This window comes from Ascaphus truei, chromosome 17 (genome assembly GCF_040206685.1).
Source record: "Ascaphus truei isolate aAscTru1 chromosome 17, aAscTru1.hap1, whole genome shotgun sequence".
NCBI classification, from domain to species: Eukaryota; Metazoa; Chordata; class Amphibia; order Anura; family Ascaphidae; genus Ascaphus; species Ascaphus truei.
Window position 1 is genome coordinate 5,393,712 of NC_134499.1, and position 17,642 is coordinate 5,411,353.

The window sequence follows — 17,642 nt, forward strand, 5'->3', positions numbered from 1 at the left end:
GGGGCAGTGCTGTGAGCTGAACTGCATACAGGACAAAAGGCAGCCAGATGTGAATTAGCATTTCAATGCCACCAGCCCAAGTATAGGGATTCCCTATGTTAATTGCAACATGGTGAGGGGGAAGGGATGTGGACATGCTATCTTCAGAGAAAGCCTTTGTTTCACCTCGACATAGGGGAGCCAGGAACACAGGGGGGTATGGGGCTAGCCAGGAAAACGGTTGCTGGATTTCAAACTCATAGGGACGATTTCCATTAGCAAGTTTTGAATTGTCCTCTCCCATCATTGAATGCACAACCATAATCTGTGCTCTAATTGGCTGCCAGCCCCCTCACTGTATTAGATAGGCATCAAGCCCTATATAATGGAGAGCAGTGTAGCAGATAACTTTTTTTTTTTTGACGATTTGAAGAGACAAGGAGCTGCTGGCGGGCTTCTATAAGGTGCTTCTGGATTAAACAGCAATTCACACCGACAGAGAAACATGGAGAAGCCCAGCCAGCAGGTTGGAACCAACCGGAGCGGACTGGGTAACGCCTTTTGTTGAAGCAGGTGCCCTGCAACTAGGAAATGGCTAGATCTCAACTCTCAGACTCCACTAAGTGTGTATATTCTCTGTATTTTGTATTTCTGTATGTTTCCGAGGTCTTATCAAAATAAACCTCATTTTATTTCACTACCTTGTTTTGCCTCGTGCCTGATCCCTTAAAAATAAATGTGTTAAAAGACCTGGTCTGCCGTGACAGACACTATGAGAGTTTTTATATGTCCTTGAGCTACACAAGAGGGTTTAATAACCACTTTTAAAATAATGGGGAGTAAAACGAGTATTAAACACTTGTATCCTGAATTATGAACATGCTATGCAAAGTTCTGGATCCACAATAGAGATTGCAAGACACTCCTTTAGAGTACCCTTGTCATCAGGACAGGTGGATATTGAACCACCTGTGCGAGTAACCAGGTGTGAAACTCAACTGTTGTTGTAAGTATCAGTGCACAGAAATGGAAACAAAAAACAGCGCACAACGCAAATAGTGAAGTAGGTAATACAAGTGTATATTGAATAAAATTATATATAAACTGCGTACATCAAGTATGATTATATATGCATTGAGTGTGTAAACACACTGGTTACTACTCGATGAAACTGGTGTGGAAGTGGTGTAGTAGCTCCTCTCAGCGGGCACTCTCAGCAGCAGCTGTATATCAGGACTCTGCTAGAATATCCCTCTCATGCTGACGTCATCTCCATAGGGATTAGACCTTCAGGCCAGCTCTGCTCCGTTCCTGATGGTAGCCCCCAAAGGTACCCCTAGGGGTTTGGTAGTGTCCAGAAGTGACTGTTGGGGCTCCTTATTTGAAAACGCCACACATAGAGGGAAGTCTGTTTGCTGCAGGCTTCACCACGGCTGGACACAGTGCTGCTTCGTTACGGGACGCCACGTGATGACGTCACTGTGTCCGCGACCCTTCGATCCGTCGGCAAGAGTGTAAAAAGTCTTTCACAGGACAAATGTTCCACACAATGATGCAGATAATATAATCAATGCACCAAAAGATATTCGGACTGTGACACCATCGCTGTTATCCTACAGTTACCACTCACCTACTGAGGTTTGTACTGAGTTAGTATTTATATACTACAGGTATATTCTATGTGTGGGGGTGACAGGCAAACCATATACTGAGTTGTGCCTGCCTTCTCTACCAGTGTAGCTAGTGTCTGTAAAAGTGCTTTACGTTTGCCAAATGTATCTGGCTGGGGATAACATAGACCCTACACACCCAGTCCTAATACACCTAGGCTTTATCATCTATCCAGGTGAACTGGGCTTGATTTCAAGACCCTGACTCTACTGTTTACACCATACAGCAACGTTATTTTTACCACCACTTGTTCTACTCCTTGTAGTACTTACCTAGATAGTCATCGGTGTCGCAGTACCACGATTATTGTTCTTGGCTACTGGCAGACCTGGCTAGGGTCAGTCTCTGTGGCCGTTGCTTTACTGTGTATTCAGGGTCTGTGCACTGATACTTACAACAGTTGAGTTTCACACCTCTGGTTACTCTCACAGGTGGTTCAATATCCACCTGTCCTGATTGCAAGACACTCCTTTAGAGTGCCCTCGTCATCTCTATTGTTGATCCAGAACTTTGCATAGCATGTTCATAATTCAGGATCCAAGCGTTTAATACTCGTTTTACTCCCCATTATTTTAAAAGTGGTTTATTAAAGTTTGTTTTAATTTTCTCACACTTCACCCATCAGATGTATTGAGTGCCCAAACCAGGTTTCTTCTCTCTGTTCGTTGTTCACATTACCTACCTACGGAGCACCTACATCACCATTACTTCATATATTTTGACAGTTGCTGGGGTTCCCTACTAGTATCTAGCTACACAAGAGGGTCTATTATACTGCTGCGAGAGAGGTCATACTAATACCCATACCCATACTTACCCTGGCTCCAGTTAGAGAGAGGTCATACTAATACCCATACCCATACTTACCCTGGCTCCAGTTAGAGAGGTCATACTAATACCCATACCCATACTTACCCTGGCTCCAGTTAGAGAGAGGTCATACTAATACCCATACCCATACTTACCCTGGCTCCAGTTAGAGAGGTCATACTAATACCCATACCCATACTTACCCTGGCTCCAGTTAGAGAGAGGTCATACTAATACCCATACCCATACTTACCCTGGCTCCAGTTAGAGAGAGGTCATACTAATACCCATACCCATACTTACCCTGGCTCCAGTTAGAGAGAGGTCATACTAATACCCATACCCATACTTACCCTGGCTCCAGTTAGAGAGAGGTCATACTAATACCCATACCCATACTTACCCTGGCTCCAGTTAGAGAGAGGTCATACTAATACCCATACCCATACTTACCCTGGCTCCAGTTAGAGAGAGGTCATACTAATACCCATACTTACCCTGGCTCCAGTTAGAGAGCAATTGAGGCTCTAAATCTAAGAAGAAATGTGTGAGTGGATTGATGTTAGATTCGCCTGGAAATGTATTATACTGCACTGGTCGCACTATTTTGTTCTCTATTCAATTTTTTTTCTCCATACGCTGTGAACACACTACACTCCCCTCACCTGGAAGAAGAGAAGATTCGTGCAGACCTACAGTAGGGACTTACTAAAGAGGGGTTTTCAAGAGCTGCGTTACAATTTTTATCACATGTATCACTTACACTAATGATGGCATTTTGATTTTATTTATATTGATCAGTTGAAAAGGTTAATTGCACATGTGCAAAAATGTGTTCACTTAAAAAAATGTTTTAATCACTTTATAAAAGTGTATAATACACACTAAACAACATGCTATAGTCTCCTTATATCCAGTCTATAGGTGTGCCCGATTACATTTGTTTTTTACAGCCGTTGAGATACCCTGACTGAAGGATTGATTTGAAACTGAAAGGCAGCCATTTAGTGAACCCTGAGAAACAGGATGTTGCTGATCGATCACAGGAGAACTAATTGATCGGAAGCTTAGGTAATTAGTTTTCAATAAAAGGTCTACATAAATTACACAAAAAAAGAGTTGTTGTTTTTTTAAGATGCTTGGATTGTCTCTAACACAAACCCCATAATGCAAAACAAGTGATCAATCCCGGCATCTGCCTGTGGCCCTAGAACGCGAAACGGAAGCACTAAATCCTCTTTCCAGACGTGGCTCAGAAATACACACCATCACACAAGCTACAGGATCACAGCTGAGTAACGGAGACATGTTTAGCAGGGGATCCCAGAGGAGCGTGCCTACACCTCCACCACATCGTAGGGCTTTCCAGAAGCCGATTCAATACTACAAGCAAGACACCCTTGTGCGTTCTTAGGCCTCAGTCCCAGTGTCTACTGCTGCGCTCGCTACGACGGGCGCTGCAGGAATAAGCTTCGCCCCTCAATGGGGCCAGTCTTAGTAGCTGCCTGCGCGCACGTGTAGCGGTCGCGATGCGCTTCAAGATTTTCTGCAGACAAGAATTTTGAGTTCCCTTGTGGCGACGGAGCGCTGGCCACGTCACGGCGGCAGTTCAGCCAATGAGGGCACACCAGCCGCGTGACGCCATGGCCACCCCTCCCCCTTATCTTTCCCTGCACCTGACCTACAGACCGCGGCTTTCACTCGTGCATGCGCCGCCAGGCACGCCTGCAGCAGAGAGGACTGGGGCTGTAGCCTTAGGCTTGTTATATAGTAGGCACTGGTGCGCGTGTGCCCGGCGTTGCACGTGCAGCGGGCGTTTCGTTTGTATAGGGTAAGCTGTGATGCGCTCTGCTAGGGCATGGATATGACATCACAGCATTTAGGCCACGCTGCGATTGGTTCATCGCGTCACGTGGCGCGGCAACAGCGCAAAAATACAATTTTCTTGTATTTTCTCTGGTCTGCCGCTCCACCGCTCACGTCCCAAGTATACAAACGTCTGGCTTACACAGCCAATTATCACTGACGCGCACGCACACGATATTACAGCCCTTAGAGGGAGGTGGGGAGGTGACACTTACATCACAGATCGCACGGTGCTGCGTTTATCTGCTGTTTGTTTCCTGCGCTATACGGTCATTTCTTTCCCCCACCAGGAATACACGCCAAGCATTTTATGTTTACTCCTCTGTAAAACAAACCATTTTACTTCTGGATTCAGGTAGCCATATAAATAAAAGCAGGGGGGAGGAGTACAGGAATGTGAAGTAACAGTAATGTGTCACACAAAGCAAATACACAAACATCTACGCGTGGCGCGGGAGAGATCACAGCCGGCCCTGGGTCTGTTTAATGAAGGGTTAATGCAGGGATTCTCCAGTCCACAAGCTTTTCAGGATATCTCTGCTTCAGCAGAGGTGGCTCAATCAGTGGCTCAGTCAAAGACTGAGCCACCTGTGCTGAAGCAGGGACTGATCAAGTCATCTGTGCTCAAACCTGGGGTGCTCAACTCCAGTCCTCAAGACCCACCAACAGGTGAGGTTTCAGGCTATCCCTGCTTCAGCACAGGTAGTGCAGTCTTCAACTAAGCCATTGATCCACCAGCGCTGAAGCTGGGATATTTTGAAAACCTGCCCTGTTGGGGGGTATTGAGGACTGGAGTTGAGAACCACTGGGTAAATGTAAATACACGGTCTGCATTTCTGAGAGACCCTGGCTCCCCGTCCCCATATTTCCTCTCTGCCTCACGCTGATCACCGTCCTCACACGCAGGCTGGAGGCAGCAATACATAGCGGAGACCAGAGGAAAGGACAAGAAAAACCACACATTAAATAGGCAAAAATTAACAAGCGTGTAAAACCACGTGTACATAAATAAATACAGTCTAAGTGTGCGGTGATGAGCAGGCGACTGACTCCAGGATGCAACGTTGAGCTAGTTTAGGAGTTGTCAATGCCAGTCCTCAAAGGCCACCAACAAGTCATGTTTTCAGGATATCCCTGCTTCAGCACAGGTGGCCACAGAGGCTCATCCTTCGACTGAGCCACCTATACTGATGCAGCGATATCCATAAAACCTTTATTTATTGTGTCTCATTCTCTTTATAGTTCTGCGATTATCCCAATGAGGCCTTGAGGGGTGGGATTTACACCCCTAGCTCATGCCTTCAGGGAATTTTTTTTTGCATTATGGACTTTATTATTTAAGACTTAACAATGATTGTTATGAGTCTCCTGCTCTGGGTGCTGTTCCTGCATGATTTAGAATAGTGTATAAACACATACAATCCCGTACTTGAGCGATTGTACCACATGTTTTTCCTCTCAGTATCCAGAAAACCTGACTTGTTGGTTGCCCTTGAGGACTGGCGTTGGTTACCCGGGGATGGCCTTAAATAATTAAGCATAAATACACACGCACACCGTATTTTAGGCTTTGTCCCGTCTTGATGCAGTGGTGCAATGCGTTGGGTAATGACGCAGTCCTCTGCAACCGGGGGAGTATTAGCAGTTTTAAATAAGGGCAACTCAATGAAATGCATCAGGGGGCCTGGAAAACTACCGCTTCACTAAAAAGGGATGCTCTGGGTTAAAACAAAATGGAGGTGGCATTCCTTATTTTTACGCAGTGTCCGAGCGCAGTGTGTTTAAAAAGGTGCAGTTCCCACATACTTCATTTTGGAAAGTTCAAAGCCTCATTGGCAGAAAAAAGGTGGCTGAAAAGATGTGTTATATTGTCTCAGCATTGGGAGGGTATATCTGAAACGCGTATCAACACATAGTACAGCATGAAATACATTTTACAAATAGTGTTGCAGGGCCGAGTGCTTTGACTCTGTTGCCCCGCTGCATGGCACTGCACCTTTAAGACACAGTACAAGTCGGTTCACATACATACATGTAAACTCCCCACGGCTGAAACCGGTTTCTAGAAGGGGAACAGGCCTCAGAAGATGGATGTCTGTAGTTCCTTCTTGAACATCCCTTCGAAGTTCAGATCCTTGGACATTAGTTCGTCTTCCACATCTTCCAGGGCCCACTGGTGGTCAGTCAGTTCCAGGGCTTCCCACTCAGTCTGTGCGGGCGAGAGAAGCCGATTGGAAGATATTCCCATTTCCCCTGACACGCATCATTATAAACCAACACCGTCTGAAAAGCCTGGCTCACCTCAACCAATGGGACATAAAGAGGCAAAACATACCATATCCCAGGGGAGCGCAAACTGTTTGTGCTGCGCCCCCGTCTCTCTGCCCCCGGCTCTCGCGCCCCCTGCCTTCCTTCAGCCGCGTCAGATGACGCTGCGTGGGCTTGTGACGTCAGGTCACATGGTGCCGCTGCGTCAATGGCGACGCAACACAGACGGCTGAATCCCGGTAAGTAAACAGTTGCAGGGGCCTCACGCGATCCCCCGGCATTTAATTTAAATGCCTGGGGGAAGAGCGCGTGGGCCTCTGCAACTGCCCGCGCCCCCCCCAGCACAGTCTCCTGCCTCCCCCCCAGCACAGTCTCCCGCCCCCCATGGGGGTCGCGCCCCCCACTTTGCGCACCGCTGCCATATCCTACGTGTGTTTAAAAAAAAAAAAAAAAATCCGCTCTGTAGTATTAAATACTTACTACTATTTTTTTTTTCAATTCAACTCTTATTCAAAATGGCAATGAGTTTTACTATACTGGGCATCCTGTGATTTCTATAGCAGGTTTTAGCCCACTTCCCCAGCAGTGCGAGATCTGTGTAACACTTTCCTGTTTGTGGTCATTTGTTGCCAATATTTCCAGCAGTTTGAGCTGCAAACTGTAACAGTAGATAATGTTACATTAGTAATATAAGAATACATTGTAGCTGCTGAGTTACACTGATTGAAGGATTGATTGAAACGGAAAGGCTGCCATTTAGTGATCCCTGGGAAGCAGGATCTTTGCTGATCGATCACAAGAGAACCAATCGATTGGCGGCTTAAGTAATTCGTTTTCAAGAAAAGCTAATCAAAGGCTGAAGAGATAGAGATCTATCAATTTAAAAATCTCTTGTTATTTGTTTAAGTGCAGCACGAACTCCCTCGTTAACGCGTTCCATCGATTCCTGAAGCAACGCTGAGTAACTCACACGGCCGCACTAGCTCTGGCCGTGGTCTGTTTCCGGAGGTTTCTAGGGTTCCAGGATGGAATAATGTAGGGATTCGGATATGCTTTCCCCCAGCTGTAGAGAAGGTCCTTACCTTAAAAGCCTTGTTCGTGTCGGCTGGCATTGCCATAGCTGCTCCCGTCATCTGCTCCTGCATCACACGCGACTGATCTGCAGCTGAGAACGCAAACACACGGGTTACGCACTGTCACATCTTAAGCCAGGGGATCTCAACTCCTGTCCTCAAGCCCCCCCCCCCCCCAACAGGTCAGTGTGACGGTCGTGAGGATTTGGCCCGGGATTAAAGGGGTTACACCCCAATTGGCCACCCTCTACTCTCACCTGGGAAGCAAGGGGTTAACTGGGCTGAGGTCCAGAAATGTGATTTAACCCTTGTTCTAACATGAAAATGTATATTCCCCTGTTCCCATGTTTATGGTTATGCCAGTGTCTGCACCACACACACTGGGGCTTAAGGGGTTAATAAGCTACAGTTTAAGAAAATACAACTGTATTGTGCCTTTTCAGAAAATCTGGACTTCAAAAGGCTTGATTGCAGTTGGGTGTGAAACATACACATGGGGGTTTTGGTGCACAGTATGTTAATACCTAATTTGCAGGCCAAGGGAATATTGCTAGGAAACAGCCCTGATCAAAGGCGTCCTGTTTGCAGGAAGCTAGAGTGGGGTGTGAGCATTATAACTCACACTTACAAAGGCCTCTGATTCAGGAGGTCTGGGCATTAGGTGTGAAATCTAAAACCAGGTGACAAATGTCCCCCACCCAGGGGTCCCTGCTTCAAAGGGTTTATTGATGGGGGCAAGGGGGCGGTTACACCAGGAGATATCAGAATGGGTGACCTTATTAAATATAAGAATATTATGAGATGTCCTTGGCTGAACGTGCTAAGAGTTACATAGGTGTATTCGTGGGACTTAGCCGCAACTGGTGATTCTAAACACTTGATCTCTAGCAGATACTAAGAGCCAGATATTAATATCTCTCTTCATTTTAATATTACACGGTAATATTTGGTCTTGTTGGGAGCGTCAGGTGTGACGGAGTGTATTGGTATGTCTCGCGTGCCAGTAAGTATTACTGAACTGAAGTTATGAAGTTATTTACAGGGTATATGAATTTTGGAATCTGTTGTGAAAACTGCAAACGCCCTCTGTTATGATAATGAGCAGGAAGAACATATTGCTAGAATTTACATAGCCTGGTGATCAAAGGCTAAAGTGCCTAATTGTTTATGTTGGAGGCAGGAACTAGGAACTGTTTGGTTTTTAAGTGTGATATCTTGCAAGTCCAAAATCAGCTTCAAAAGGACTTTTGCTAGACGCTCGGCGCCGTGAGTGTAGAGAAGGGTTAAAATGATATATAAGTCAGAGTCACCCCTTACTCAGTGTCTTCATGCAAATGTCTTCATGCAAATGTCTTCATGTCTGCATGTCTTCATGCAAATGTCTTCATGTCTGCATGTCTTCATGCAAATGGCTTCATGTCTGACTGTCCTGCATGTGTCTTCATGACCTGCCTGTCTTGCTGTGATGTCAGCTGAAATATGGAAGACAGGGCCCATTCTGTATCCTGATGGCTTTCTTGTCCTAATCTTAAAGTAAGTGTCTATATTTTGCCTGTTATTTGTATATCTGATGTGTTCACCTTTATCAAGGAATAAATTATATTTTATCATATCTAAGTCTCGTCCCAGTTCAGACCCAGTTATATATATATATATTTATATATTTTTGGTGTAAATTACAGCCTGCCATAAAGTCACCGTGACAGGCTTGTAATTAACTGGTGGCAGCGGTGGGATTGAACTGGACCTGTATTACTAGTGTTCTGCGGGATACTGTAATATAGTGGGAACTTGATGGTAATTGCAAGTTCCTGGTACTAAAGATATTGACCACACAGTGTACAACATATAACACAAGATATGGCACCTCCTCACTGTTCCCCTACTTGTGAGAAGCATTGCCTCCAGAACCAAAGTGCCGTCCATCCGTCTGACTGGAGCCGGGCAAAGAGACCAGAGGAGTGCATCAAGTCGGCGCGGGGACCAGCAGCCGGCAAGGCTGAGAGAGAGACAGCGATCGGTGAGCATGAAACCCAGCAGGCTGAGCAAAGATCCACAGCTGCAGCTGCTGTAACCATCAAACCGCCCGGAGAGCTGGGAATGGACCCAGCTTCGGGACGGCAGAGACTTGTGGAGGGAGCGGGTGGTCTCGGAGACCACGGAAGTCTTGCACCAGGAGAGGTAACGGTCGTTGCGGTGGCCCTTCCATTTTCCCTGAAAGAGCTAGCACTGGTGTGTGCGTTGGGCAAGACGTGGTTCCCGGCGAAGTGGACCCAGTTCCTGGCGTCGGTACCACACCGACCCGCTTATCCCCTCCCAGAGCCCGGCACTCAAGCAACTGCGCTCTGGACTCCGTTGCCCCTTGCTGGGGTTAGTCCACCGGTGGCGGGGAAGCACCGGCAGCCGCTGCGGCACTGCCAACAAATGGGCCACAATAATGCCCAGTGCCCGGACCGTGCGCGGTCGGGTGAAGAAGCCCCTCAGGGCCAACGCTCACGAGCTGCGGAAAAGATGACCCAGCTAGCGGCATCCTCTGATGGCTCCCGCCCAGCCAGGGCGACAACCCTCCTCGGGACGTCTCCTGGAGAACCTGGACGGGCTGCATCGGCAACAGCGGCGGAGAGCAGCGGCCATCCACCTGATCCCGGCGGAGAACCAGCGGCGGTGGAGAAGAAGCCGCCACTCCGGCATCCTGCCGGCGGCAATTTTATTTGGGGGGAGGGACAGGGTTTGCGGGAGGGGGTTATTTTACCAAGTTTGCATGGAGCTGTGTTCCTCCACAAAGACCTGGGACCCTTTTCCTGCACCGTTGTACCTGTACCCAACCCGGGCGCTGTCGCGGCAGCGGCCCGTGGCTGCCCAGCCCAGATGGGGCCGGCTGCAGCCACTCCAGTCCCCCTGCAGTTGGGACCAACGAAGGCAGCGGTCTCTGCGGGGACCAGCGAGGTAAGCCAGACCAAGTCGCAGACTGACCCTGACTTATTTTTCCCTATGACTGTACCCTGTTGTTTCACTATACGGGTGACAGGGGGGTGGCAGGAGATAGGGGTACCAGGGGAGGGGAAGGAAGGGCAGCGTGTAGGGCAGCTAGACTTCCCCATTACCATGGCGGAGCAGCAAGGGGACTCACGGTTAAGAGCCCCACTGTTGCAGCCTGGCTATGGGCCGGAGGTATCAGGGGTTGTGGCAAAGTTAGACCACCCCCAGATTTCAGGGGTAGTGGCAAAGTTAGACCACCCCCAGATTACCTGCCAGCCAGGAGCTAAGGTGGATGCATCTGCACCAGCAACCCTGAGCTCATTCCCGGTAATGGGGAGACAGTGTCAGGGAGATGGCCTCACTCAGGTGTCCCTAGGATCCAAGTTAGGATTAGCTAGGGAGAAGCGGAGAGAGGGGGGGCTGCAGGTAGGTAGCCAGCATCAGATCTCAGTGGGAGAAGAAGGGCTAGTGGTAGCCGGGGAGGTACAGCAGCAGGTATTGCAGCTAGAATTTCCCATTACCCTGGCAGAGCCTCAGGGGGTGTCTCAGATCAGCAACCCCCTGTTGCAGCCTGGCTATGGGCTGGGGGTATCTGGGGCGGTGGCAGGCTTGTGCCACCCCAGGGATACCTGCCAGCCAAGAGCTAAGGCGGTTGCATCTGAAGAGATGCCCCTGAGCTCATCCCTGGTAAGGGGGAGACAAGGTCAGGGAGGTAGGTGCACTCAGGTAGTTCCAGGGTCTGGGTTAGGATTGCCCAGGGGGGAGAGGAGTGCAGGTGGGCTGCAGGGAGGTAAGCAGCAGGAGTCATCAGCAGGGGCTGAGGTGCTGGGCCTAGGGGATGCTAGGCAGGGAGACACCGTGGAGCAGGGGGAGATAGGTCAGTGGGGTGTCAGGCAGCTGGCAGAAGCTAGGGATGGGCTAGGTAGGCAGAAGGTCCCTTGTTCTGACTGGCCAGGAGTGACCCCTCTGACAGATTCCCCAGGGTTCCCAAAGGAGGGGCTGTGGGTAGATAGGCAGCCAGGGAGGAGAGTCAGGAGTATAGCAGAGCAGCTACAGGTTGGCACAGAGCCAGGGCAGGTAGGGTCCCTACAGGATAGTGACATAGCTCTTTCCCAGACTTGGTTGACAGGAAAGCGACGGTCTGTGCTGGATAGCTGGTCTCCTGCAGGTGCAGAAACATGCCAGTCTCTGGGCAGTGTGCAGCCTGGTCTGCAACGGGGCCCCTTCACCGTGGACTTGGTTCACCAGGCACTGGGTGGGGGGCAGAGGGAGGCAAAGGAGAATGCCCGGCAGCTACGGTGGAGCCCTGCTCCACAGGATCTGGACTTTACAATCCACTGTGGCCAGAACAATGTACCGGACAATGCTGGAGGACAATTTTGCCAGGCCAACCCCTCAGGACTTATTGAGTGCTTCAAGGGCGCCAGCGGTATCCCAGTGCCAGGGGGAGGCAGCTGGGGTACCAGGCACCCCTTGAGCAGGGGAGGTGTGACTGTCGTGAGGATTTGGCCCGGGATTAAAGGGGTTACACCCCAATTGGCCACCCTCTACTCTCACCTGGGAAGCAAGGGGTTAACTGGGCTGAGGTCCAGAAATGTGATTTAACCCTTGTTCTAACATGAAAATGTATATTCCCCTGTTCCCATGTTTATTATTATGCCAGTGTCTGCACCACACACACTGGGGCTTAAGGGGTTAATAAGCTACCGTTTAAGAAAATACAACTGTATTGTGCCTTTTCAGAAAATCTGGACTTCAAAAGGCTTGATTACAGTTGGGTGTGAAACATACACATGGGGGTTTTGGTGCACAGTATGTTAATACCTAATTTGCAGGCCAAGGGAATATTGCTAGGAAACAGCCCTGATCAAAGGCGTCCTGTTTGCAGGAAGCTAGAGTGGGGTGTGAGCATTATAACTCACACTTACAAAGGCCTCTGATTCAGGAGGTCTGGGCATTAGGTGTGAAATCTAAAACCAGGTGACAAATGTCCCCCATCCAGGGGTCCCTGCTTCAAAGGGTTTATTGATGGGGGCAAGGGGGCGGTTACACCAGGAGATATCAGAATGGGTGACCTTATTAAATATAAGAATATTATGAGATGTCCTTGGCTGAACGTGCTAAGAGTTACATAGGTGTATTCGTGGGACTTAGCCGCAACTGGTGATTCTAAACACTTGATATCTAGCAGATACTAAGAGCCAGATATTAATATCTCTTAATTTTAATATTACACGGTAATATTTGGTCTCGTTGGGAGCGTCAGGTGTGACGGAGTGTATTGGTATGTCTCGCGTGCCAGTAAGTATTACTGAACTGAAGTTATGAAGTTATTTACAGGGTATATGGGATTTTGGAATCTGTTGTGAAAACTGCAAACGCCCTCTGTTATGATAATGAGCAGGAAGAACATCTTGCTAGAATTTACATAGCCTGGTGATCAAAGGCTAAAGTGCCTAATTGTTTATGTTGGAGGCAGGAACTAGGAACTGTTTGGTTTTTAAGTGTGATATCTTGCAAGTCCAAAATCAGCTTCAAAGAGCTTCAAAAGGACTTTTGCTAGACGCTCGGCGCCGTGAGTGTAGAGAAGGGTTAAAATGATATATAAGTCAGAGTCAGCCCTTACTCAGTGTCTTCATGCAAGTGTCTTCATGCAAATGTCTTCATGTCTGCATGTCTTCATGCAAATGTCTTCATGTCTGCATGTCTTCATGCAAATGTCTTCATGTCTGCATGTCTTCATGCAAATGGCTTCATGTCTGACTGTCCTGCATGTGTCTTCATGACCTGCCTGTCTTGCTGTGATGTCAGCTGAAATATGGAAGAAAGGGCCCATTCTGTATCCTGATGGCTTTCTTGTCCTAATCTTAAAGTAAGTGTCTATATTTTGCCTGTTATTTTTATATCTGATGTGTTCACCTTTATCAAGGAATAAATTATATTTTATCATATCTAAGTCTCGTCCCAGTTCAGACCCAGTTATATATATATATATATTCAGTGCTCGACAAATAATGATAACAAGTCGCCCGTTGCGAGTGGATTTAGGCAGCTGGCGACCCGTGCTGCAGCTCAATGAATTCCCCTGCTCTGCCAATTTTTTTTTTTTTTTTTTTAAATAAATAAATAAATAATCCCCCTCCCTGATTGGGTTAAAAAAAAAGTTTAAAAAAATGGCGGCAAATCCTGTGGTCTGGTCCCGGCGCGCGTGCACAGGGCAAGCAGAGTGTCCTGCCATTTGCGCTGCCTGTTCCCCCCAGCAACCCAGAATCCCCCGCACCCTCACCCCCCCCCCCCGCTCCCCACGTGGGACGGAGGGGGAAGCCCAAAACAAGCGCCGCGCGCAATCTAGCCCCCTCCGCTCCCTCCCCCCTCCGCTCCCTACGTGGGACGGAGGGGGAAGCCCAAAGCAAGCCCCGCACGCAACGCACGTGGAACGGAGGGGGAAGCGCCAACCCAGCTTCCCCCGTGCGCGCCTCCTGCGCATGATCTCCCCCTAATCATCTGCCCCCGATCCCCGCTTGGTGTTCGGGGAGCGTGCTTCGGGGGGGGAGGGGCCTGCTGCCGTGCGGAGGGGCCTGCTGCCTTAAGGAGGGGCCTACTGCCGTGCGGAGGGGCCTGCTGCCGTGCGGAGGGGCCTGCTGCCGCGTGCGACCCGGTGAGTGTGTGTGTGTGTGTGTGTGAGTGCCAGAGTGAGTGTCTGTGTCTGTCTGTGAGTGAGTGTGTCTGTGTGTGTGCCTGTGCCTGTGTGTCTGTGTGTGTGTCTGTGTGTCAGAGCGAGTGTGTGTCTCTGAGTGTTCTGAGTGAGTGTGTCTCTGAGTGAGTGTGTCTCTGAGTGTGTCTCTGCATGAGTGTCTCTGCATGAGTGAGTGTGCCTGTGTGTGTGTGCCTGTGTGTGTGTGTCTGTGTGTGTCTGTGTGTGTGTGTCTGTGTCTGTGTGTGTGTGTCTGTGTGTGTGTGTCAGAGTGAGTGTGTGTCTCTGAGTGTCTGAGTGAGTGTGTCTCTGAGTGAGTGTCTCTGCGTGTGTGTCTCTGCGTGTGTGTCTCTGCGTGTGTGTCTCTGCGTGTGTGTCTCTGCGTGTGTGTCTCTGCGTGTGTGTCTCTGCGTGTGTGTCTCTGCGTGTGTGTCTCTGCGTGTGTGTCTCTGAGTGAGTGTGTCTGAGTGTGTGCCTGTGTGTGTGCCTGTGTGTGTGCCTGAGTGAGTGTGCCTGAGTGAGTGTGCCTGAGTGAGTGTGCCTGAGTGTGTGCCTGTGTGTGTGCCTGAGTGAGTGTGTCTGAGTGTGCCTGTGCCTGAGTGAGCGTGTGCCTGAGTGAGTGTGTCTCTGCGTGAGTGTGTCTCTGCGTGAGTGTGTCTCTGCGTGAGTGTGTCTCTGCGTGAGTGTGTCTCTGCGTGAGTGTGTCTCTGCGTGAGTGTGTCTCTGCGTGAGTGTGTCTCTGCGTGAGTGTGTCTCTGCGTGTCTGTGAGTGTGTGTGTCTGTGAGTGAGTGTGTCTGTGTGTGTGCCTGTGTGTGTGTGTGTGTGTCAGAGCGAGTGTGTGTCTCTGAGTGTTCTGAGTGAGTGTGTCTCTGAGTGAGTGTGTCTCTGAGTGAGTGTGTCTCTGAGTGAGTGTGTCTCTGAGTGAGTGTGTCTCTGAGTGAGTGTGTCTCTGAGTGAGTGTGTCTCTGAGTGAGTGTGTCTCTGCATGAGTGTCTCCGCGTGAGTGAGTGTGCCTGTGTGTGTGCCTGTGTGTGTGCCTGTGTGTGTGTGCCTGTGTGTGTGTGCCTGTGTGTGTGTGCCTGTGTGTGTGTGCCTGTGTGTGTGTGTCTGTGTGTGTGTGTCTGTGTGTGTGTGTGTCTGTGTGTGTGCCTGTGTGTGTGTGCCTGTGTGTGTGTGTGTCTGTGTGTGTGTGTCTGTGTGTGTGTGTGTCTGTGTGTGTGTCTGTGTGTGTGTGTGTGTCAGAGTGAGTGTGTGTCTCTGAGTGTCTGAGTGAGTGTGTCTCTGAGTGAGTGTGTCTCTGAGTGAGTGTGTCTCTGAGTGAGTGTGTCTCTGAGTGAGTGTGTCTCTGAGTGAGTGTGTCTCTGAGTGAGTGTCTCTGCGTGTGTGTGTCTCTGCGTGAGTGTGTCTCTGCGTGAGTGTGTCTCTGCGTGAGTGTGTCTCTGCGTGAGTGTGTCTCTGCGTGAGTGTGTCTCTGCGTGAGTGTGTCTCTGCGTGAGTGTGTCTCTGCGTGAGTGTGTCTCTGCGTGAGTGTGTCTCTGCGTGAGTGTGTCTCTGCGTGAGTGTGTCTCTGCGTGAGTGTGTCTCTGCGTGAGTGTGTCTCTGCGTGAGTGTGTCTCTGCGTGAGTGTGTCTCTGCGTGAGTGTGTCTCTGCGTGAGTGTGTCTCTGCGTGAGTGTGTCTCTGCGTGAGTGTGTCTCTGCGTGAGTGTGTCTCTGCGTGAGTGTGTCTCTGCGTGAGTGTGTCTCTGCGTGAGTGTGTCTCTGCGTGAGTGTGTCTCTGCGTGAGTGTGTCTCTGCGTGAGTGTGTCTCTGCGTGAGTGTGTCTCTGCGTGAGTGTGTCTCTGCGTGAGTGTGTCTCTGCGTGAGTGTGTCTCTGCGTGAGTGTGTCTCTGCGTGAGTGTGTCTCTGCGTGAGTGTGTCTCTGCGTGAGTGTGTCTCTGCGTGAGTGTGTCTCTGCGTGAGTGTGTCTCTGCGTGAGTGTGTCTCTGCGTGAGTGTGTCTCTGCGTGAGTGTGTCTCTGCGTGAGTGTGTCTCTGCGTGAGTGTGTCTCTGCGTGAGTGTGTCTCTGCGTGAGTGTGTCTCTGCGTGAGTGTGTCTCTGCGTGAGTGTGTCTCTGCGTGAGTGTGTCTCTGCGTGAGTGTGTCTCTGCGTGAGTGTGTCTCTGCGTGAGTGTGTCTCTGCGTGAGTGTGTCTCTGGGTGAGTGTGTCTCTGCGTGTCTGTGAGTGTGTGTGTCTGTGAGTGTCACCCTCTCCCTGTGTCGCCCTCGCCTTCTCCCTGTGTCGCCCTCGCCCTCGCATTCTCGCCCTCGCACTCTCTCTGTCTTTGTCTCACATTCTCTCTCTGTCTCTCTTTTTCTGTGTGTCTCTCTTTTTCTGTGTCTCTCTCTTTTTCTGTGTCTCTCTCTTTTTCTGTGTCTCTCTCTTTTTCTGTGTCTCTCTCTTTTTCTGTGTCTCTCTCTTTTTCTGTGTCTCTCTCTTTTTCTGTGTCTCTCTCTTTTTCTGTGTCTCTCTCTTTTTCTGTGTCTCTCTCTTTTTCTGTGTCTCTCTCTTTTTCTGTGTCTCTCTCTTTTTCTGTGTCTCTCTCTTTTTCTGTGTCTCTCTCTCTCTGGCTCTCTGGCCGAGTCCATAGAAGGACAGGCCGCTCTGAGCTGTGCGGATGCTCTGTGCTGAGCCCCTGCATCCTCAATGAGGATGCCTTGAGAGGGGGCTCACGCGAGCGTCCGCAGGCGTGCTGAGGCGCTGGATTTTTCAGCCGACAGCAAAACTGTTTTTCAGAGCACTGTCGGCTGAAAACATCCAATCAGCGCGGAGCAGCGTCAACGTCACGGCGCCATGACGTTGACGTCGGTGCGTCGCGGGGGATTGGCCCAGCGACGTCACTGCCCCACCTCCGTCAGTCTCCCCCCGTCTCCCGATCGCGCCCGCTGGCTCGCCTGCATGGGCATGAAATCGCGCAGATTTCAGCAGGCGAGCCTCAGCGTCAGCGCGGTTCCGAACTGCTCACCCCTCTATGGCCCCAGCCTTAGTCTCTCTCTCTCCGTCTCTCTCTCTATCCGTCTCTCTGTCTCTCTTTATCCGTCTCTCTGTCTCTCTTTATCCGTCTCTCTGTCTCTCTCTGTCTCTCTCTGTCTCTCTCTGTCTCTCTCTGTCTCTCTCTGTCTCTCTCTGTCTCTCTCTGTCTCTCTCTGTCTCTCTCTGTCCGTCTCTCTCTGTCCGTCTCTCTCTATCCGTCTCTCTCTCTCCGTCTCTCTCTATCCGTCTCTCTCTATCCGTCTCTCTCTATCCGTCTCTCTCTATCCGTCT

At 49.8% G+C, this 17,642-nt stretch overlaps 1 protein-coding gene across 1 annotated transcript in view; it reads right to left on the reverse strand.

Annotated features, from left to right (window-relative positions):
• Positions 1–3,295: 3,295 nt before the first annotated feature.
• The window catches only part of EMC3 (ER membrane protein complex subunit 3), a 36,667-nt gene continuing 22,320 nt past the window's right edge, over positions 3,296–17,642 (reverse strand). The window contains exons 8-9 of the mRNA XM_075573768.1: positions 7,677–7,759; positions 3,296–6,535 (exon numbers count right to left, since the gene is read on the reverse strand). Coding sequence (XP_075429883.1) covers positions 6,407–6,535; positions 7,677–7,759 — 212 coding nt within the window. The 3' untranslated portion in view covers positions 3,296–6,406. The remainder of the gene's footprint in view (positions 6,536–7,676; positions 7,760–17,642) is intronic.